This window comes from Chelonoidis abingdonii, chromosome 3 (assembly GCF_003597395.2).
Source record: "Chelonoidis abingdonii isolate Lonesome George chromosome 3, CheloAbing_2.0, whole genome shotgun sequence".
Lineage (NCBI taxonomy): Eukaryota > Metazoa > Chordata > Testudines > Testudinidae > Chelonoidis > Chelonoidis abingdonii.
In genome coordinates, this window is record NC_133771.1 from 164,362,195 (window position 1) to 164,386,423 (window position 24,229).

General features: G+C 46.9%; 1 protein-coding gene across 5 annotated transcripts in view; it reads right to left on the bottom strand.

Moving 5' to 3' along the window:
- Positions 1-24,229, bottom strand: part of STUM (stum, mechanosensory transduction mediator homolog) — an 85,517-nt gene that overhangs the window by 14,880 nt on the left and 46,408 nt on the right. For 2 of the 5 annotated variants that reach the window (XM_075064292.1, XM_075064293.1), the window contains exon 2: positions 3,321-3,500. In XM_075064292.1, the coding sequence (XP_074920393.1) occupies positions 3,321-3,500 (180 nt within the window). Of the gene's footprint in view, positions 1-3,267; positions 3,501-24,229 lie in introns of those variants that run through there. The other 3 variants (XM_075064290.1, XM_075064291.1, XM_075064289.1) reach the window with 2 other exon arrangements.

Sequence of the window (24,229 nt, forward strand, 5' to 3'; positions counted from 1 at the left end):
CAGTGCTGCAGGGCATGGGGCATTATGGAAGAGCTGCTGGAAGACTATTCAGGTTGGCACAGGTCATACAGTGTCTGTACTTGCACCGCACTGACCTCAGTAGCCTGACCATGGCTCCATGCTGTTCAGGGAGGTGGTTTGACTGTGTCGCTGTAAAGTGACACTTAGATCGGCCGGAGACAGGTTTCAGGGTAGACGCATGCACTTATGTCGACCTAACTTTGTAGTGTAGACCAGGCCTGTTAGAGATGCATTTGTCTCTTTCTTCCCTAAGACTGAGGTCTTTCTTGGCCCTGGTCTACACTACAAGTTTAGGTCAAGTTTAGCAGCGTTAGATCTATTTAACCCTGCACCTGTCCACATGAGGAAGCCATTCTTGTCAGCTTTAAAGGGCTCTTAAAATCGATTTCTGTACTCCTCCCCGATGAGAGGATTCGCGCTGAAATCGACCCTGCTGGGTCGAATTTGGGGTCGTGTGGATGCAATTCGACAGTATTGGCCTCCAGGAGCTATCCCAGAGTGCTCCATTGTGACTGCTCTGGACAGCACTCTCAATCCAGATGCACTGGCGAGGTAGACATGAAAAGCCCCACGAACTTTTGAATTTCATTTCCTGTTTGGCCAGTGTGGTGACCATAGAGTCCCAGAACACCAACGAGCTCCAGCATGGACCGAACGGGAGGTACTGCATCTGATCACTGTATGGGGAGATGAATCCGTGCTATCCAAACTCCATTCCAAAAGACAAAATGCCAGAATATTTGAAAAAATCTCCAAAGGCATGAAGGATAGAGGTTATAACAGGGACCCTCAGCAGTGCTGTGTGAAACGTAAGGAGCTCAGGCAAGCCTACCAAAGAACCGGAGAGGCAAATGGCCGCTCCGGATCAAAGCCCCAGACATGCTGCTTCTATGATTAGCTGCATGCTATTCTAGGCAGTTCCCCTACAACTACCCCTCCCCTGTACTTCCCTCCCGGTCTACCTTATCAGTTATCGCCCCATTTGTGTGACGAATTAATAAAGAATGCATGAATTTGAAACAACAATGACTTTATTGCCTCTGCAAGTGGAGATCAAAGTGGGGAGGGGAGGGCCATTGGCTACAGGGAAGTAGAGTGAACCAAGGGAGCAGGTTTTCATCAAGGAGAAACAAACAGAACTTTCACACCGTAGCCTGGCCAGTCATGAAACTGGTTTTCAAATCTTCTCTGATGTGCAGCGTGCCCTGCTGTGCTCTTCTAACCACCCTAGTGTCTGGCAGAGCGTAGTCATCAGCCAGTTGATTTGCCTCAACCTCCCACCCTGCCATAAACGTCTCCCCCTTACTCTCACAGATATTGTGGAGCACACAGCAAGCAGTAATAATGATGGGAATATTGGTTTTGCTGAGGACTAACTGAGTCAGCAAACTGCACCAGCAAGCTTTTAAATGTCCAAAGGCACATTCTACCACCATTCTGCACTTTCTCAGCCTGTCCAGGCTTCATGAGCCATGGGAGCAAGGGGTAGGCTAGGGTAGGTGCGACCGCACGGTGCTGCTGACTGGGAGAGCAGCCTGAGGCAGAAGCCTCCTGCTGGCATGATATTCCAGGCAGGACTGAATCTCCATTAGACGAAACTTAAAGAAGAGAATGACCTGGAGTCATTCTCATTTTTGACCAGGTGCCCCCAACTGACCTTACCAAAGCCAGCCAGGAGTACCCACAGGACGATGACAGCTGGCGGTCGTATTGCACCATCTGCAAGGCAAGGCAAGGGGATGCTGCTGTGTAACATGGCAGTACCGCGTCTGCAGCAGCACCCAGGAGACATACGGTGACAGTGAACTGAGTGGGCTCCGTGCTTGCTGTGGTATGTCGTCTGCATGGGTAACCCAGGAAAAAAGGCAAGAAATGATTTTTTGACGTTGCTTTCATGGAGGGAGGAAGGGAGGGATGGGGGCCTGATGACATGTACCCAGAACCACCTGCAACAATGTTTTTGCCCCATCAGGCATTGGGAGCTCAACCCAGAATTCCAGTGTGCAGCGGAGACTGAGGGAACTGTGGGATAGCTACCACAGTGCAATGCTTTGAAAGTCTACACTAGCCTTGGTACTGTGGACACACTCCGCCAACTTAATGCACTTAGTGGGGACACACACAATCGACTATATCAAATTCATTTCTAAAAAATCGACTTCTATTAAATTGACCTAATTTCGCAGTGTAGACATACTCTTGGTGTTTCAAGGTTTCGAAAGGGGACTTTTACATTGGAGAAAACTTTAAGATGCATTGATAATCCCATTTGCCTACAAATTGAATGAGATCCTAAGAAACCTTTGGATAAATGGGATTTATGAGGAAGTGGGGAGCCAGCCACTCAGAGAGTGAGGAGATTAAGGGCATCTGAGGCTTTGTCTACACTATGAGCACAGTTGAGCCATGCAGAGTACAACCCTGTGATGGGTATGTACTCCTCCACATGGCTCAGCAGTGCCTTCACTGCCACTACCCATGCTACTGCAGCTACACTGCTGTTTATACTCATGCCAGCTTCATGACAGCTAATTTTATGTGTACACAAGCAGGAGACTCAGACCCGTAGTGTATAGTGTAGATGTAGTCTAAAAGTACAACCCCAGAGAGTCTAACTAAATTTGGGTTCACCTCAGTTAGCTGGAGTATGGTTAAACGGCAGGATGCCGTGGGACTGCTGAGGGCAAGAGTGTTTATTCAAATACTGATTGATGCAACATTAGGAAATGGGGCCCTGTAAAGCAGGGGTTGGGCTGAACCAGAAGGGGGCAGTATTCTGAGCCAGCACTTCTTTGGTGCCCCATTGATTTCTACAGCTTTCATTCTAAAATGGAAATGCACATTCCTGGTCTTAATGGTTGTGAGGGGAAAAAATCTTTCCAGTGTGAATCAACACCATGCTGTTCACTTGAGTCTGCAGAGAGACTATGGAACAATCACTTGGGGAAGTGGTGGCTACTCCTGTTGAGTGCAACACTGTTCACGCTGAAGCATAACAATGCCAATTGAAAGATGAACTTTGTTAAGCATCTAACAGAAACATTCAGCTACTTCTGGGGCTGGGAGCACAGCTTGATATCATGGGAATAAATCAGGCAAATGCCACCAGTAGCCTCCCCATAGTGCTGGGGCAGATCCTCTCTTTATGTCTCTTTTCCCTCTGTTTCAGTGTGAATGTCCCCATTTAATGAAAGCTGCCTGGTACTGTTCCCACTTTCCTCATTTCCAGGGCTGGGTCCCAGGATGCTAGCTGAGCCCTAACAATGTGGGGGTGGAGACAATGATTGCACTGTACTTACTAGCAAGAATGACCATGTCCATCCCCCAGAATATACTCATGATCCAGCCAACCATCACAATAGCCGTCAGAATCTGAATCAACGCCGCGGCGATGTTCAGCCAGAAGACGCAGCACATGTGCCTGTCGGGAAGGTCAGTCCGGGCTCCGCATAGCACAGTGAAGGCAGACACGAATGTCCCTGTGGAAACAGCAACAATAAAGACTCAGTGGAGAGCCTGACATAGAAACAGCAGGAGCCGGGATGTTAGGGCCTCCCCAAAAAACAGCGAAGCTCCTTCCAGACCCCCACATCAAACTCTTGTTTTAGATCAGGTGTTCACAGCATCCCTCTTTTTATTGCTGCCGCTATAGAAATGCTAAAAGCATAAAACTGTTCACAAAATGCATCACAGTATTTGCCCAGACATCTCAAGAGGTGCTGATTCCTTCCGAGAAACAAAAGCTCGATCAAACTGAGGCTGGACCTTGATTTTAGAGATCAGCCAGCTCTCTAGAGGACACAGTCCAGTTGCTGGGCATACCCTGGGCTTGGGGCATCCAGAGTACAGCCTGCACTGGATTGTCAAGAAACCGGCCGCCACAGCCCTCTTCATCTGATTGGTGTTTGGCAAGGCAGGCAGCCTCCTCTCACTGTGCCCTGGCCTCACTTCCCCAGAATCTGTCCCAGAAAAACTATATACAGCATCACCTCAAGGCTGCATTTAGTGGCCAGACAACATAGTGATGAGTGCCACAGAGGTGCATGGAATAATCATCCTTTAATAATAACTTAGCAATAACCAAGTGCCACTAAATTTAAAACTCCAACCTCTCTTTTATGGCAGTATTGGACATTGTAGGGACACATTGCTGCATGTTTTAATAAGCAAGTCTACCTCTCTATTTAGGGCTTGTTGGGCTGAGATCTCCTCACCCCTCAACACACAGACTAGCAAAGTTATGAATTTAAGCTTCCAGGCTTGTCTTTTGCACGTGTCTTTTGAACATGTCATGCAGGATGAGGATGAGGACTGAGAGGTCAGATGTAGAGTGATCACTTTGTGATAAGTGTTCCCCCATAGGTGATAGGGTGTTTTTGTCTTTTATCATTTTCCTGTGTGAGTTCATTTGAGAGTGTAGTGACAGTCTCGTTTCACCCTGAGAATTGCTATTGGAGCATTAAGAGCATTGGATGCGGTACACTAGATGACCTCCTGAGGTCCCTTCCAACCCTGATATTCTATGATTCTATGATAGACATGTGTAGGACTCATGGCTCTTGAAAGCTGTGTTGTGGGAGGTGTTGATCATTGTAGCAGTGGAGAGCTGTCTGCAGGTTTTACATCTATTGTTCTAGCAGGGTCTGGTGCTGCTTTGAGTTGGTGGGTCCTGGTCTGTGGGGAGCTTGCTTTTGATGCTAAACTTGGAGAGGGTGGTGGGTTGTTTGAAGGCCAGAATAAGAGATTTGGGAAAGATTTCTTTCTGATGGGATCCCCATAAAGTATGGGTTGCAGTTGTTTGATGATACCCCATATGGGTTCCACTGTGGGGTGGCAGATGACAGCTAGGGGTGTGCAGTCAGAGAAGGTTGTATTTCTGTATTGATGCAGGTTCTCTCGGGGTATTGGGTTGGCCCATTCACCATGCAGCTTTGTGCTTTCCTGGGTTGGCATCACAGCCCTTGTTTGAAACCAGCCAAATTTATGAAACTTGCAAACTCTTAAAATTGCTTAATAATGCAATACAGATGTAGAGTTTCATGGACTTATGGAAGTTAGAGCTGGAAAAGACCCACTAGGTCATATCATCCATCTCTCTGCTAATACAAAGGGGTTCCCTACAATACATTTTCTAGTGTTTTGTCTAATGTTAAATGTCTGCAAGAATGAAGCTTCCACAACTTCCTATAGGAGACTAGTCTACAATCTGACTGATCCCACTGTTAGGAAGGTTTTTATTGACTTTTCCATATTGAATGAGACCATCGGTGGATCAAGTCCAGTATCCTGCTTCTGTTGGTAGCCAATCCCAATTGCTTCAGAGAAAGACTAACCTCCCCTATAATTTGCCTGACTAATTATGCAACATTCTTGACAGATGTGAAAAAATACCTTCCTGACCCCATAGGTAATGAGTTGCTGGCCTGAAGACTCAACTACTCATCCTAGTGTGTATATCAACACATGCTGTCATGATGGAATTGTCTACCAGGGCCGGCTCCAGGCACCAGCATTCCAAGCTGGTGCTTGGGGCGGCAATCTGAAAGGAGCGGCAACCCCTGTTGTTTTGCCCCCAAGCAGCGCGCCGAATTGCTGCCACGGAGGGCGCGGGCAGTCCGTGTGCCCTTAGGGTGGCAGACGTGTTTCAGTGGCAGCTTCTATGTTTAGCTGTCCGCGGCGGCTTCAGCTAAACATAGAAGCTGCTGCTGAATTGCCACCGCCGCGGAAACGCGCCTGCCGTCCTAAGGGCACAGGGACTGCCCCTACTGTCCACGGCAGCAATTCGGTGCGCTGCTTGGAACGGCAAGAACTGTAGAGCCGGCCCTGTTGTCTACAGTGCTTTCTTGAATCCAAATGTTGTTGTGTACTGTATCTCACACAAGACACACCTCAAAATACCAACAACAGAAAGACAAAGAGTAAAGAATAGACAAGCGGTGACAGAAATGACTCCCTCCTAAACCTATTTCTTTGATGAATGTTTGGCCATAAAGGGTGCAGTTAGACACCCATGGCTGGTCTGTGCCAGCTGACTCTGGCTCCTGAGGCTCGGGCTAAGGGGCTGTTTAATTGTGGTCTCAGGCTGCAGGGACCCTCCCACCTCACAGAATGCTAGAACCCGGGGTTCCAGCAGGAGTCTGAATCTCTATACCGCAATTAAATAGCCCCTTAGCTCCACAAGCCCGAGTCAGCTGGCACAAGCCAGCCACGGGTTTTAAATTGCAGTGTAGACATGCCCAAAGAGTCCTGTATAAACCTGTCCAGTTATCTCTATGCTCTGTCTATGCAGTATGGCTCCAATCCCGCAAAGCACAGAAGCATGTGAGCAACTTTACACATATGAGAGTGGCTACATGCACCAATGCTTTGTTTGGCTGTGGGCTCTGCTCCAGAAAAGGGAGTAGGTCTCCCGCTAAAGAGAGCGCCAGGTCTTCTGGGATGATGTTCTCCAATGCTCCACTGACGGAGATGGACTGATGATCTCATCCATTTCTGATGTCTTTGATTCTGTGAGCTGTGGGGAGATGGGGCAAAGGAGAGCGGACTGCCAGACAACTAAAAACCCGATGAAGGCTGAAGGAGAGATGTTACAGCCTATTTTTAATGTCAAAAACTTTGGCAAGCTCCAACTCCAGTTGCCTTCAAATGCTTCCTGAGCTCGTAAAGCCCCCACTTCTCTTCTTGCTGCTGCCTTGAACTTATTTCATACTCCCACCTCATTTCCTTTGCAGCAGCTTGAAGATGGGAGCAGAGAAGCAGTTAAGAGGCAACATAGAGAAATGGAGTAGGTGGGAACTGCTGAAGCAGTGGGAGGCAGCCCCGCATTGAAACATTGTGGGGAGGGGAGATGGGAGTTCTTCCCCCATGTGAGAAATCCCCTCAGGGTTTTAGCCTCCTACTGCTCAGGCTCCGATATCCAGGGTTTTACATTTGGAGTTGCTGAAGCCTGAAGTTCCATCTGTGTAGTTAACCCCTTCATTGCTGCCACTACGACAAAATGCACTTTCAGTGCCAGGTACACAGGCTGGGAAAACTGTTGTCAGCCCAGGACACCCAAAGCCTCATCTCAGTTTCCTGGTAAACAGAAACTGTGCCTATGCTGTTCTTTGGAAACAGTACTTCCTCTATTAGCCATAACAACGAGGAGTCCTTGTGGCACCTTAGAGACTAACAATTGTATTTGGGCATAAGCTTTTGTGGGCTAGAACCCACTTCATTCTAGCCCGTGAAGGCTTATGCCCAAACAAATTTGTTAGTCTCTGAGGTGCCACAAGGACTCCTCGTTGTTTTTGCTGATACAGACTAACACGGCTACCACTCTAAAATCTATTAGCTATGTGTTCTCTTCCTGGGGGGCAGTATGACATGTACCTGGCAGAGAGGGATCTGAGGAGGAGTCTAGCAGAGAAGTGGGGAGGACAGGCAAATCTTCCAGGTCTTCCCAGAGTTTAAAGGTGGGGAGATGTAGTTGTGAATATATATTACCCACTGTTCAGCTTGTGCTGTGTGTTCCTGTCTAGAGGCTGCTCCACCGCTGCCACCAGCTTTTGGGATCCCAAGGTGAGTCCTCACTGGCAACCCACAATGGGACAAAGAGACGTGTGCAAACGTACATGCACTCAAATGTCAGATGTACATGCACGTATCAGCTACATTGCCTCTATGCATATCAGCTACACTGTTTTTGCCAGTTAGATCTATATCTAATGTGCACATGCTTTGCACATTCAGATCAGATGTTTGCATGCATGTTGGTGCCCATGCAATTGCCTATGACTGCTACTGATTATCTGGACTTGTTTTATTCATCTTGAGGGCTTTTTGCCAGAGGCTGGAGGTCAGGCAGGGAGTGTAATTACAGTAGTATGCCAAGAAAGCTGAATTAATGTGAGAGGAGTCTGAGGCAGAGGACAGGGAGATGAAAAGGTAGGAATCTAGCTATGATTTTTTAAAAAATCTCCATGGTGGAAAGGCCTTTTAAAAGCCCTTTGAGAGGCAGCTGAGTTGCTGCAACCCTGCACCCCCCGAATGAACTGTCATTTTACAGTCACCTTTCTCTTTACCGATGGGGAAAAAATGCAGTTTACAGCTAGGAACCTGAAGAAGAGCTCTGTGTAAGCTCGAAAGCCTGTCTCTCTCACCAACAGAAGTTGGTCCACTAAAAGATATTACCTCACCCACCTTGTCTCTCTAACTAGCAGAGGATGGGGAGGGGGATCCTCCTTTGGGAGGCAAGGACAAGTAACATGAACCACTCTGGTGCCACCTGACTGTGTGTAATCGGTGAGGTGGGATAAGGCAGATTGTTTTCTGGCACAGATGCCTGAGCCAATGGTTGGTTGGCTGGGTGGGAAAGAGGATAGGGGTTAATTATTTTAATCCCTCTGGGTATTGCAACAGCTTCACCCTTGCTTGTTATCATAGGCAACCTGCTCTGACACAGTTGCTTTGCTATCAGTCTGGAGGAAATAGCCTGATGTCTCCCTCTGTACTTTCCCTACTGTTCCCTGTACCGTATGTTTAGAAAGACAAGAAATGGAGTTGGAATATTCCCCAAACCTTGTAAAGCTGGATTAGGAGACCCTGAGATCAGACTTGGATCAGGGATAGCTTAGAGGATGGATGGATGTCAGTATGCTAAGTCTACATTTAAAATAACCCTCCATCCTCTCTCCCCCACCTGATTCTTCAAGCTTACAAAATAGTTTGTAAATGAAAAATAATTCTCAATACTCGGGGTTCTATTGTACAGTCCCTGCCAATGATGTTTTTATTCAACACTTCATACTGGCAGAATGCTGTCCTGCATTAGCTAATTAATCTTCCCAAACACCCCGGTACCGTACAGAAGCATGTTTGTTCCCATTCACAAGATGGGGCAGCACACAGAGAAGTTTGACTTGCCCACGCCTAGAGAGAGAATTTGTTTATAAACTAGTATACAGAGATTCATAGATCGTACAGCCAGAAGGGGCCATTGTGATCATCTAGTCTGACCTCCTGGATGACAAGATGATAGCTGGAGCCACACCCCCTCCAGCTTCCCTTCCTGCTCCTCCCCTTCCCCCAGCTTCCCCTCTCATGCCTCCCCCCTCTGGCAGTGTCCTCTTTTTGGGAACCTGAAATATGGTAACGCTAGACTTCCCAGTGATACTCAATCTGCAACTACAAACTCCAGTGAGAAGTCTAATAGAGTTGAGTGAATAGTTGGGTGGGGAAATCACCAGTGAATATTTATTTTAATTCTGAAGCAAATTAACTTGACCATGCCTGGGACCTTTGAGTGTTTGCATTTCCTTGAACATGTAAGCTTCCTTAGGGTAAATACCCACCAAGTGTGATTCACAAACTCAGATACTGGCTCAAATGAGAATTTCAGGTTGTGTATTTGATTGTAAAATTTGCAACTTGCACTGTGCTGGTTAGTTAAGTTGGTCATGTGATTTTTTTTCTGTTCCCTGATTGGAGGACTGATGTAACTAACCAACATGACATAGGTGCCGACTTCTCCTCTTCCTGATGGGTGCTCAACCCCCCGCCTCCCCTGCCCCTGCCCCTGCACCATCCTCACCCTGCCCACATTCCACCCCTTCTCCAAAGTCCCCACTCTTCCCACCCCCATTCCACCCTCTTCCCCCAAGTCCCCACCCCAGCCCTGCCTCTTCTTCACCTGCTCCCCTGAGCGTGCCGCATCCCCACTCTTCCCCCTCCCCCAAGAAAAGTCATAAGCACCGCCTAACAGCTGTTAGGCGGCAGGGTGGTGGGAAGCACTGGGAGGGAGGGTGAGGAGCGGAGATGCGGTGCACTGTTGGGGGAGAAGGAGGCAGAGAGGGGGTAGCTTGGCTACCAGTGGGTGTGGAGTACCCACTATTTTTTCCCCGTGGGCACCCATGGAGTCGGCACTATGTAACACGATGTAAGATGCTAAAATTACAATTGAATATACATTGATGTTCCTGAAAACCCTGCAATCTTAACCTAATGTAAACAGATGGACTTCTTTGAATATCTGCAGTATTTCCTTGTACTTCCCTATAGGTAATATAAGAAATACCTTCAAAATGGCAAATACTGAGGTTAATCTAAATACAAATACATATGTGGAGCATGATCCTGGTTCCTTTTCTTGCACTGAGTATTATTTTCATTGACATTTAGCTCCTGGAAAGCTATGGCATGAATCTAACCTGCGCTAGCCTGCCATGCAGTAACTGCCCATGTGGACCCTGCTAACATGCACTAGCAGTTCCTATGGTGCACGTTGATCTAGTCCCATTTCAAAGCACTATATATCAATGCACCCTAAGGAACTTTTAGTGCACATCAGCAGGGCCCACATGCACACTTAGTACAGCAGGCTAGTGCAGGGGTTTACACCCCAGCTTGCCACATATTGAGTGTTCACTTAGACAAGTCTTTACTCCAATAGTAGTTTCATGGAGGGCTGCCCAAAGGTGGGGGGACAAAAGGGCATTTTGCCCCCCCCAGCCCCTGTGAGAGGGCCCCCCAAACCATACGGGTTTGAGACTGACATGCAGGGGTCACAGTGCCATTAACTGAAATTTGGCCTGACAGCTCCTCTGTCATGATGGAGAGGCAGCTGGGCCAAACTTGAGTTCTGCAACCCTACATGCCAGGTTGCAATGCTCAGAGTGGAGAGCTAGGCCCAGTCCTGCAGGACAGGAGCCACCATGGGGGGATGAGTGCGGGGCGGGCTTGCTCTCCAACTTCCTTCCCTCGCTTCCCCTCAGGGGTAATTTTTTTTGAAGGGTGGGGGGGGGGGGCTCCATTTTAGATTTTGCTCTGGACTCCCACAAACCTTTGTGCGACTCTCATGGTTCTTTTACACCTCACGGGCAGTTCCATTGAAGTCGATGGGACTACTGTAGGATTAAAGTATTGCTCAATGTGTCTAAGGGCAGATCTACACTACAAATATACAAATTTATGCTGCTGTACTGTGTCAGGTGAAGATATTCTGTCGGCTTAATAACTCCCCTCTCCTCCACTCTCCTGCCAACATAGCACTGTCTACACGGGGGCAGGGGTTTAGGTTGGTATAACTATGTCCCTCAGGGGTGTGGATTTTTCACACTCTGAGTGACTAGTTATACTGAAGTATGTAGTGTAGATCAAGCCGAAGGGTAACAGAACTGAGCCCTCAGTTGCCTAAGGGGATTGCCAAATCAAGGGCCCTACTGTACCAAGAAAAATTTGCATTAGGCAATACAACACAGACTGTGAATATTCGCAACAAGTTTCTCAGGAAAGAACTAAGCATCCAAGAATTATCTGCTTCAAATATTTTGTAATAATATGGAATAGTGAATACATGTTGTGATCTCTGTGTAGACAAATTGCCAAAAATAAAGACAGACTGTGTCAAATAATTTGTCAGCTCTGCCTAATGATTATGGCACTTCAGCTCGTCAAGGCCTATCACAACCCCCTGAATGATCATCACAGGTGCTGATTGGGTGTGTTTGTTTTACCCCCTACGGCCTCAGCTTGGAATCTGGTTGGAGCTCTCAGGAACTAAGCCCTGGGGTGGTGGGAAGAAACCACAGGGTGGATTGGGGTAGAATTTTGCCTCTCTACAGCAGCTGAGGGACACAGATGCAGGAGAGATGGGCAGATGCAGGAAGTCTGTGACACTACCATGACTCTGTTTGTACCAGACGTGTCAGTAGGAAGTACGCACCACAACTGGTAATAGGCAAGCAAGGAAAGAGAGACTGCAGGGGAAATGGGAAACAGCCTTTGGGAAGCTGCATTTGCTTTTGCTATCAACAGAATCAGACAATTTCTTATTATACAAGCAAATTTGGGAAGGCTTCAGTTTCAGCAGTTTGACCCTTTGAACCTGGCGGGGAGTACGGTATATTCATCCTGAGGGGACTTTACGGGTACAGCTACACAGCCAGCAGCAGCCTGTGGCAGCGAAGCTCTGAGCCTGGATCGATAGTCTCGGGCTTGTGGAGTTCGGGCTATGGCATTAAAAATAGCTGTGTAGATGTTCCTGCCCAGGCTGGAGCTCGAGGTTTGAAGCTTACCCACTTCGGCCTCAGACCCCGAGCTCCAGCCTGAGCCAGAACAGCCACACAGCTATTTTTAGAGAAGTAGCCTGAGCCCTGCAAGCCTGAGGATGTCAGCCTTGGCTCTAGGACAAGCTGCTGCTTGCTGTGTAGACTAAGCCAGTCTGCCAAATCCTCTCCTTCCCTGTTCCTGCTCCCTTTCTCCTCTCCTCTACCAAACAAGTCATCATGTTCTTCCCTGATGACCATCCAAGATGCAGCCCTCCACTCCACCCCAAACATGCTGATGGCTTCAAACTGCTGGCTCATTCTCTCCATTGCCAGCTGTACGCTGGTCTTCCCACACTCCCAGCCTTCCCACCCAACATAACCTTCTGGTTCCTAGCCTGAGAGAGGAGTGGGGGAGACTGGTCAAAGCAGGCGTGACAGCCAGGGGATAAGGATAATGGTGTGAGGAGCTGGATGCACAGTAACTGTAGGGGCTTTGGGTGCCCTAGCCAACCCATATACAGGGTTTTTAAATTAGCTATAGGTCTGCCGGGGAAAAACCCTCATCAACAAGGAAATCCCCATCTGATTGTCTGCCTTAGGAGGCAGGGGAATGGGGAAGAGCAGGCAATCAAAGCTGCTACATGTGGTGATGGACAACTAGTCTCTGGACATGTGGACAGCCAGTGCTCATGCTCCCTCTCCCATGCAAACACAAGGGCTATGTCTATACAGTAAAGAAGAACTGGTGGCTGGCCCATGCTAGCTGATTTAAGCTCGCAGAGCTCAGGCTGAGGCGCTATTTCATTGCTGTGTAGACTTCTGGGCTCGGTGGATAGGACCCAGAGCCTGGGCCCCAGCCCAAACCTGGAAGTCTATACAGCAGTGATACAGCCTGCAGCCCAAGCCCCGTGAGCCTGAGCTGGCTGGTATGGGCCAGCCAGGAGTGTCTAGTTGCTATGTAGACAGACCCAAGATCTGAAGCACTAGAGCTGCAAGCCAGCTGGGGAACAGCCCTCCCTGCTGGCTCTGCAATTCTGTTGGTGGACACCAGTTCCCCCTCCCACAAAACTGGACGACGCTCCTGATACAGCCCCCATAGCCCGAAATTGGGGCAGACGGCAGGGCTTGAAGCTGGCTGAGGATCCCCTTCCCCATCCCCAGCAGAGAAAACAAAACCACTTCATGGGCAGGGAGAGCAAGGGGAGGCAGTGATGAAAGAGCCCAGGGCAAAGGGAGACAGTGGCAGAAGCAATAAAAGGGCCTGTGTAGGAGGAAGGCGGGGGACTCAGTTGGTGGTGGGAGGTAAAATTAGATTGTGGGAGGGCAGGGCAGCAGAATTAATTGGCCTGGAATTGTTGCAGAGTGTAGAGCTGCATTTCCATGAAAATGATGCTCAATTGTTGTGTTGGACAATATTGGCGGGTATGTGTGGGTGTGCTGACGTAGTATTTTGTGGCTGTATTGTGGAGATGTGTAGTGAACCCAAGCCCTGATCAGAGCATGTGATAGCAAAAAAGAGGGAGAAAATGTGTGTGAGGATTGCTTTTATTCCAGGTGTGTGCGAGTGTACATGTGTACCTGAAATCTGCTAGTCAGTGTGTGTTATGCATCCCCTCTGGGCGTGATCCACAGAGGATATGAGTCTGCTACAGGACTTGGCTCTTTAGGTGTAGCTGTAGAGACTTGTGTTTTTGGCTTTGGACATCCTCAATTCAATCCCCAGAGTCAGTCAAGATGGTGGTTGACACACTCTACAGTATGAGGAGTGATAAAAATAACTACGGAAATGCTTAGCCAAACAAGAAGAATGTCTGTTAACTGTCTAAACATTTCGTTGCTCCTGCCTTGGATTTTTCCACCTTTCAAGTAAACAGAGCGCCATCCACGGGGCACTGCTTGCAAGTTACGGAATGAAATTGCAAAATAATAAAATTCAGGTTGATGATTTGGGAACATCTCCTGAGCACGAGATGCCTTATACTTTGGAATAGTTTCTCAAAGCAAGTTTATCTTTGCTTGAGATGGCAGACACTAGTTAAAGCCCTTGAGAATATATTGTTAGGGACAGAGCTTCATTGGCCAGAAGAATAGAACGAATGTGTCCCTTCCATCTTCAGCTGCTGTGATTCTGGCTCTAACGAGGGCCTAATCTATACTAGAAAAGGTTTGCTGGTATAGCTATACCAGTAAACTGTCCTATGCAAAATAGTGCTTTTGCCAGTATAGCTTATACAGATTCTTCAAATGGAATAATGTATATCAGCAAAAGCACTTTTATGCTGGTACAACTGCATCTACACTACGGCTACTGCCAGTAGAAAAATTTCTTTTTAAATCACACCCTTAGTCAATATTGCTATACCAGGTAAAGTTTATAGTGCAGAACTGGCCTGTCTCAAATGAGCAGGTGATCAGTTTCTAGCTCAGGATGGGCAACCTTTTTGGCCTGACAGCCACATCTGGGTATAAAAATTGTATGGCGGGCCATGAATGCTCACACAGTTGGGGTTGGGTTCGGGACAAGCCGAGAACTCTGGCTGGGGGTGCAGACTCCAGGGTGGGGCCAGAAATGAAGAGTTCAGGGTGTGGGAGGGGGCTCTGGGCTGGGGATGAGGGGTTTGGGGTGCAGGAGGATGCTCTGGATTGAAACTGAGGGGTTCAGAGGGCATGAGGGGGATCAGGGCTGGGACAAGGGGTTGGGGCGCAGGGGTGTATGTGTGGCTTAGGGATGCAGGCTCTGGGTAGCACTTGCCTCAAGAGGCTCCCAAAAGCAGCAGCTTGTCCCCCCTCCAGCTCCTACGTGGAGGTGCAGCCAGGCGGCTCTGCTGCGTGCTGCCCCATCCACAGGCAATGCCCCTGCAGCTCCCATTGGTCACAGTTACCAACCAATGGGAGCTGCGGGGGTTGCACATGGGGCAGGGACAGCATGCAGAATGGTGCCCCCTGGCTGCCCCTACGTGTAGGAGCTGGAGGGGGGACAAGCTGCTACTTATGGGAGCTGTGTGGAGCAGCCCCAGACCCTGCTCCCCGGCAGGAGAGCTGGAGTGGGTCAAGCCCCAGACTCTGCTCCCTAGTGGGAGCTCAAGGGCCAGATTAAAACAGCTGGCGGGCCGGATCTGGCCCGTGGGCTGTAGTTTGCCCACCCCTCTTCTAGCTGTATTCAAATGAAAGAACAAATCAGTTAATGATCCAGTTATTTTCTTTGCTTTAGAAATAAGGCAAAACATTACTTGGCAAACTGTAGGATTACACCTATAAGGAGATATATAGGTCAATAAAATGCAACATGCAGCACTTAATTACTCAGTTAACCTAAATGCTAGAATTATAGTGAGACTCAATCTGTGCAATTAGGTGCCTATCTTCTTGAAGAACTGGTCTCCTAAACCCAATATCCTGACAAGCTTCCCTTTTCAGATCAAGTTTTATTGGATAGTTATGCAAGCTTCATTATCCTTCTTGCTAATCTTACAAGGCCTACTCACTCTCCTCCCATCTAAGGTGAAAACAGGCTAGGATGCATAAGTGGCTAGAACAGATGAAGAGAAAGAGAGACGGCTCAGTAAACAAAGGTTTATTCAGTCCCAAAGAACATATTTTAGAGTGGGGAATTTGAAATTGCAGATCCATGGGTCAACGTCGATCACTAAGCATGATGACCTTCAACGTGTCAGACAAAACCATGTCTTTGGGGTGGAATGAAGAAAAAAATCAGTGAGCAATACTGATGGACACCTGCAGCAATGAGACCAATTACTAACTACCATAGATTTCAAAGCTCATCCCAGTAGGCGGGAATGCACACAGGATCCAGGTGACACAAATGGGAGTAATGGGGATAGGAAGAGGAGATGGAAAAGACTAGAGGAAAAATGATAAGCAAATGTGATGGAATCCAGCCATTGCCACTCAGTGCATCTCTCGTTTTTTTTTGTCTGCCATGAAAACAGCTATGTTTAAAATAACATTACAAGATTATGGCAGAAGCAAAGCAAACCAAGGAAATTTTATGTGAAGTCTGACTCTGTCCAATCCTTCTTGACTCACCGTGAACAAAAATATACAACAGCTTGATGCGTGAAAGCTGAAGAGTCGGATTTGCACTTTTTGTCTCCCATCTTGTTTGGGTTTGTCCCAGCTTCAATGTCTCTTTAAGAAGCAGCTTTTGATATTGAATTATCTTGTTAGTTGCCCCATTAAATTTAAAATGTCTTTAAAAGATGTTTACAAAACACATAATTTACTGAGTCAAGGTAGATTGGAACAGCTCCAAATATGTCATTAGAGCTCAGATAAAGAGCTACAATTGTTTACATTATAGTTTGGTTTGTTTCATGCGTTCAGCCTGGCCTGCATTATTATTAATTTGCTTTCTGGTAGCACCCACACAGTACTTAGTGCTGTCCCCACACACAGGAAGTTGGGATTATTTTTGTTCCATGGAAAAAACTGTTAGTTAATTTTGAAAAGTTCAAGTTTTGCTGTAAATTTCAAAATGTTTGCTATGAAGGTCAAAGTTTTGACTATAAAGTGATTTTCACTGACACTTTCAAATCTGTGAAAATATAGACAGCAAAAATTTCAGGTTGTACAGGTTTGTGTGAAAGTAAAGTGATTTATTGAAGCCCCAGTTACCCACAGATCCAGTAGCATTATTTCTATCCTGTAATCCTGCTATGTTTTGTACATAAAAAGCAACAACCGGAAAACAAAAAATCAACAACTACTGATAAATAGTTAGACCACAGTACAGCATGTTCTCCTGCCAATGTTTCCTAATAATTTTCAGAGTTAGGAATCCACCTAAGGCCCCATTTCAGCACAGCCTTTCAGCACGTGGTTAAATTCCATTGACTTCATACTTAAAGTTAAGAAAGTGTTTGAGCACTTTGTTGAATTGCAGCTTAAGGCCCCAGTCCTGCAATGGGATCGGCATGGGCAGACCTATCTGCAGTCCTGTGGGATGCTTGTATTTGCATACAGGTCGGCCCATGCCAATCTCATTGGAGGACTGGGGCCTAGTGCTGCTGATTTTGCAGTTGTCGTGACACTTGCTCAATAGCCTGACGACTTTTTCTCTTCTAAATAGTGTTAAATAAAAACATATTCCCAGCACTGAGATTTTTTAGGCAACATTTTGGACCACAGTGATATTCTTGGGTGAAGTTTTAACCCCTTGAAAGGAAAAAAAAATATTACAAAGGAACTTAGGAATAGTCGGAAACGGGAAAGACTGGGACCTGCCAATCAGTGCTTGAAACCTACAATCACAAGAAACTGACCAGTTGGGATAAACTCTCTTGATCCTAAGGGATGATCCTCACTCAGTTTTACGGAATAATAACCCCGCCCACCCCAGGTACATCCCAACAGGGTGAAATTCTTTCCCAACTCTACATTGATGATCAGTTCAACCCAGGCATACAAATAGCAATTGCTATCTATTCACATTTATGCCCTGAGATTGTGCTGATGCCCCATTAATAATAATTATCCCTGTGCCAGTCTCTACGGTCTTTCATTCAAATCACTTTGCAGTCATTAGTGAATCAAGTCTCACAATCAGGGCTGGATTTACACTTTGCATGCCCCTTGGCATAGCATCTTCAGCGCCCCCCCTCCCCCCCCGCCTACAGCCAATCTTCATGTTGCACACAGTTTTAGAGAGATAAGGTGCCCCTAGAATGCCGGTTCCCTTAGGCATGTGCCTACTGTGCCTAATTGGAAATCCAGCCCAGCTCATGATACCTCTGTAAGCCAGGGGAGGGTCACTATCCACATATTACAGATGTGGAACTTGAGGGACCAGAGAGGGTAAGTATCTTGCCAACTGTTGCACAGTCAGTGAATGGCAAAGTTGTGACTAGAACTCAGAAGTCCTGGCTCCATAATCCCCCTCACAGAACAGGTTCTCTAAGCTGCAAGTACTTCTGAGAAAGTATAACATTGCTATTTGGCCCTTTTCCAGCAAGAAGCTGACTGGCTTCAACTCCAGTTACAATCTGTGGGACCTGAAAATGCTTGCCATTTTGCAGGATTGGGCTAGTAAGCCGCTGAGAATTTCCTAAAACAGAAAATCTAACAAAAACCATCCCTTGTTTTCATATGGCCTTGTCCTCTGACCAAGAGGATTCCCAAATTCATTAACTATGATAAGTGGTGATTTTCCTAATGGGGAGGTTGAAACAATAGCCTCTGCATTAATAAGCAGAGTTAATACCTGTGGAGGGCTTAAATTGGCAACTTTGGCTGTTTTCTGTGCAAAATACCTGGAAGGGCACGAAGTGGTGGGGAAAACATGTAACTACATGTGTAGCTCTCTCCTTTCCCCCTTTGTATCTTGGGCACCTCACCACATCTGCTTATGGGCATTTCATAGTTTGCAGCTTGGGGTCAGAGGTCAATGATGGTAGTATACAGCAAGGAGATGAGATAGAGAGGTTACGTGACTGGTCCAGTGCCACACAGTGCATCAGTGGCAGATGCAGGGATAGAACCCAGGAGTCCCAGACCTTTATTTTAACCAGTAAAAAACCTGACCTGCTGAGATAACCAGCAAGGGTGGGGATTGTGGTCTTGGTTTTTGTGGTATGGACACCTGCCAGTAGGAACTGGACTAAGACAACCGAACAGACCACCAAACACAACCATCAGGTGGTAAGGATTTTCAGGCACTATGGACTTGCCTTGACATGCCAGTTAAATTAGCACTTTCTCATTTTTTCCTCTGTGCCCTATAACTGTACCCTATAACCACATCCCCTCCTGCTTCATGGCCTTCATTGCCCCTCATGCTCCAGCTGTTCTATTCTAGCCTATTCAGGTTTTTATATCCATTCCCTTCCTCATTATCCTTTCATTCTCCTGGGGCTCCATCTCCTGACAATTGTGTTCTTATGCTCTTAAGGTGAAGATTGGCTCCTTTTATGTGACGTTGCACTCCATATGCTTTATGAAAATAGGCTTGAAATGTGAATATAATGTAACTGGAATATGCTTTATGCAAAAGGTCTCTTGTAAGGTATCATTACAAAGCTTATAATCTACTGAGTGTGGTCATCCTATTTGTATTAGTGTATCATTCTTGTATCTGAAGCTAGAAATATGAAGCATTACTCTGAAGTCCTATTGTAACTATGCAAAGTGTGGGCCATTAATGGTGACTTAAACTCTTGATGGCTCCCATCAACTAGGACAATTGGTTGTAAATGGCTCTGTTTACTTGGGGTTCCAGCCAGTGAGTAATGAAGTCTCACAGGACAAGTGAACATGTTACATGATACTGGAATCCATCTTAAACCTGGTGCTTTTCCATTTAGGAGGAAGGGTGGGAACCCAGAGAAAGACAAAGGATTCCCACCTTGTGCCAAATATATATAAGGGGGTGGAACAGAACAAAGGGGGCTGCAGTCATGAGAAATCCCCTAGTTACCACCTGAGCTGGAACTAACAAGAACTGTACCGGGGAAAGGATTAGGCCCAGACTAAGAAGGAGTCTAGTCTGTGAATGAAGCTTATTGGAACATCTCCGAGGGTGAGATTTACCTGTATTCAATTTTTTAATGTATTAGGCTTAGACTTGCATGTTTTGTTTTATTTTACTCGGAGACTTACTTTGTTCTGTCTGTTATTACTTGGAACCACTTAAATCTTACTTTTTAGTCTTTATAAAATCACTTTTGTTTATTGTTGAACCCAGAGTAAGTGATAAATTCCTGGGGGAGCAAACAGCTGTGCATATCTCTCTATCAATGTTATAGAGGGCAGACAATTTATGAGTTTACCCTGTATTAGTCTTATACAGAGTAAAACAGATTTATTTGGGGTTTGGATCCCATTGGGGGCTCGGTGTCTGGTTGCTAGAGAGAGCAGTACCTTCTGAGTAGTTTTCAGTTAAAGCCTGTAGCTTTGGGGATGTGGTTCAGACCCTGGGTCTGTGTTGCATCAGGCTTGCATGTCTGCTCAATAAGACAGGGTTCTGGAGTCCCAAGATGACAGGGAAAACAGGCTCAGAGATAATTTCAGCACATCAGGTGACAGTCCCAGGGGGGTCTCTGTGACCGAACTCTGTCACAGTTTACATAAAAATCCTATGGTGGAGCATTGCATTCTGTCACCATGCAGAAGATGCAGATTCAGGGTCCAAGCAAGTCAAAGCTGGGATGAAACTCATTAATTCTCTGATTTTTTTTAATCTCGCATCTTCAGCCTCCAATGAATAAATAATCTGATACCCATGGTCAGTGATTGGTGCTTGAATAGAATGGGAAGGCCATACGGGTCTGTATAGTCTTGGGCTAGTTTTTGGAACAGCCAGCCATTTGTGTATTAAGTTTTGTGTTGCAATCTGTAAATTTCAAGACAATGCTGAGTCCAAATCTTGCAATCTTCAGATCAGATGAAGACTGTTTCCTTTGGTCAGAGATTCCCTTAACAGCCATGTTACAGAATAGCCCAGTCAATGTGCCCTTGGAATAAAATAGGCATGGACAACTGCTTGTAACTAGACAGGAAAATTGACTTTCTTCTGAAGGCTTGTTTATACATGATTTAATCGGCGATGACACCTAGAAACCATGGGGATGGCCTAGAAATATGAGCTATAGACAAAGTGCAATGCAACGGTACACTAAAATGCAATAATGATTAATAATTTGTAATAAATATTACAGTGGCATACTAGCTGATGCACAGCACCCATCACTTCTTGTTTTATTCCTGGCTGATACAGGCAGCCATACAAGCGTTCCATTTGTTGGGAAATGGCAGGACTTAGGGTGATCTATGGCTACACTAGCAGCACATTGCCAATATAGGTAGACGGGTACACTACACTCCTCGTGTGGGTGCAGTTTATACCAGCAAAACTCAACACTTTTGCTGGAATAGCTTATGTCAGGCTCTGCCCTTCTCCATGTGAGACAAGCTGTAATGGCAAAAGCGCAGCTTTGATGGAATAGCTGCATCCACCCTAACAGCTTTTGCCCACACAGCTGTAAGTCAGAGATCACACCTCTTCACCCCCCTGACTGACACAGCCATGCCAGCCAGCAGATGGCTGTAGTGTAGACCTGGCCGAGAAGAGGTATTCTATGTTGGTCAGTAGTGTGTGATATTTTTTAAATTAATATAGATATACCAGCATAAGCTCTTGTGTGGATGCAGTTATACTGGTTTATCTGTGCCTTGTACTGACATAGTTTATGCCAGTCCCTGACCTAGCATAAGCTATACAGGTATAATATGCACTTTTACCTGAATCCACACTAGAAGGGTGTTACTAGTTTAATGATACTGGTATAGTTAAACCAGCAAAATGTGCTAGTGTAGGGTAGCCCTAAAAGTCAACGTGGTGCTTTGCAATGCTCTGGCCACTCATTCTGGCCCTAAAACCAGTGTGTTGAGAGAACCACTCAATGAAAAGGGGCTCATCCACTGGTGTCAAGCAGGCCAGGAGGTTCTTGCACCACTCCCTCTATCTGCTGCTAGCATGGTAGGGAAAAGAGGGTGTGGCCAGAGGAAAAGGGGCATGGTTAGCATGCCCATGTTCCACATCAGTCCCCAGCTGTGGTTTCAGCTCTTTGGGACCATTAGCAGCCGGTATAAGTTACAGCAGCCCTCAGGTTGCTCAAATTCAGCACAAGGAGATCAGACCTGCACACTCAGCAGCAGCAGCAGCAGCAGCAGCAGCAGAAGCAAGGGAGTATACTATTGACCTTTAAGCCACTGTATCTATTGGGTTCCTGGGAAGTGGGCGGGCAAAGCCCGCCCACTGCTAAAGGATCCCCCCCAGCCTAAGGGAAGGACCCACAGGACCACAGAAGCCCACTGATTACGGGGGACAACTAATAAAAGAACAGGGACGGGAATGAGGTCAGAGGATCATAAGAAGGGAGCCTGACGGGGACACCGAGCAGAGAACCCCAGACAGCGCCCACTCCTCGAAGGCGTCAAGGGAGCCAGTGGACGCTGCCCAGAGGAACTCTGCCCGGATACGTGAACGGACCAAGGACCGGAAACAAGCCCCACAGTCACCGGAGTCTCCATCGGCCAACCTCCTCTCCCTGGTCGTGTAGATGGCTTTTTTAGCCAGGGCTAGGAGGAGGTTGACCAGGAGGTCCCGGGACTTCGTGGGGCCACGGATAGGGAGTGCGTAGAGAAGGAGGTGAGGGGAGAAGTGCAGCCAAAAACGCAACAGGAGATTAGTGAGGATTTAAGCCACTGTAGTGGGGCAGTTACCCTGCTCCTAGGGAAAAAGGTAGGCTGATTGGGGAAGTGGACACAGCTGTGGTGACACCCAATCAGGCCACAGCTGGCCCTGATATAAGGGCTAAGGGAGGAATTGGGTCAGTTTCACTCCAGCCTTGGAGTGGGAAGGACCTAGCTCTTAGGGAGCATGGGGTACGCACAGCACAGCACAGCACAGCACAGGCAAGGGGAGCTGGGGATCTCCAGCCTGGCAACTCCCCAGGCTGAGGTCTTGTTAAAGGCCTAAGGAGGTACTGGGGCTGCAGAGGTGCAGCACGGGGATAGGCAGAGGCAGCTAGTCCAACCCCTTTGCCAATGATGAGTGGTCATGACAGACTGCACTTTGCCCCAGTGAAAGGGGGCTAGATGATGACTGGCAGTAGCCACTGAGGCAAGGTGGGCATGAGACAGGGGGTTCCCCTGGGAGGGGAGACCCAGAGTGTGGGGATACTGGTCTGGGCAGAACCCCACAGTAAAGGGCACTGGGGTCCAGGAGGAATATGGGGCCTGAGGCAGGAGAGACACTGGCCAGTAGGAGGTGCTCTGAAGCTGGAGAGCTAATTCCCGAGGTAACCAGCAGGAGACTCCATGGCGGTGAGTCAGCAGCCTGTTACAGCCACCCACACCTATGCTCTATGTGCAGTCCAACAGTAGCCAAGGATTAAGGCCTGTAACTAGGACCCTGTCAGATCCTATATGCTTCTTGCTCGGTCTCTTCAGCCATTATCTCCAACTGACTTGTTAATCTAATCTGGCCCTTTTAAACTACCTAATAACATTTCTTCACTTATGGAGGAACAGATGAAATACTTCCTAGATTCACTCCTCAATGTGTGGTGGTTTGAATCTGGGTTTACTGAGATGCCCTAGAGTCCTTTTACCACGGAGACAAATTACATTAATTCAGGGCTACAGAGACACGAGACAGAATCAACTTTATTAAAAAGTTAGATGGGGACATGTAGCAACTAGACTGGATACACTCAGGTTATTCTGGTCTGTATCTGTAATTGAGTAAGTGCCCCAGCACAATAGGAACACAACACAAAGCTGATCATGCACTTTTGGGTTCTGGAGCCATATGTGTAACCAGCTCCCACGAGTATTGGTAATCTACACCGATGGTGGGCAAAGAACAGTTTCTTATGAAGGCAGAAATAATTCTTTACACAATCAGGATAAAATTTTTTACATGAAACCAGCATTTTTGAAACATGGAATTAAAAGGAGCCATAGCACAACATTTAAAGAATTACAGTGTGAGGCAAAGCAGGGTGGCCTTGCGATAAAGCCACTGGACTGTGATTTGGGAAATCTGGCTTCAGTTCCCAGCTCTACTGCAGAGTTGTTATATGATCATTTTATTCTCTCTGTCCCTCAGTTCCCCATCAATAGAACAAAGATAATAAAACTTCCTTTGTTTGTTTTTTGTAAATGCTTTGGGGTAGGGGACTGTCTCTTAACTATGTGTCTGTACAATTCCTTAATGGAGAATGATCTCAGTGGTGCTACAGTAATACAAATAATGACCATCCCTCTCTTTATACAGAAGAGAACTGTCACAAACTCCATGTTCTTGTTTCTGTGGATGACCTCGTGCTGCTATCAGCAAAGTCACTTATTTTGATGACATGTACAATATTCAGAGTGATTCTCAGTTTAGGATAAGGTGACTTACTCCACGAATCTGGCTATCATGCTCTTCAGTGGCTCGGATGGATGAATGGCCACAAGAATTAAACATAGTAGCCACTTAAAACCTGTAAGGAAAACAAGCCAATTGTCCTGTTCAGGAAAAATAGGGAAAGGTTTCTGGGGTATAACCAGTCCTACCTTTAATCAGAGGCATCTAGATAACTGCCCAGGAGTCAGAGCAAACACTAGCACCCTTTGAATGATGACTCTCAAACCAGGATCATTTCTAGAAAGGAATA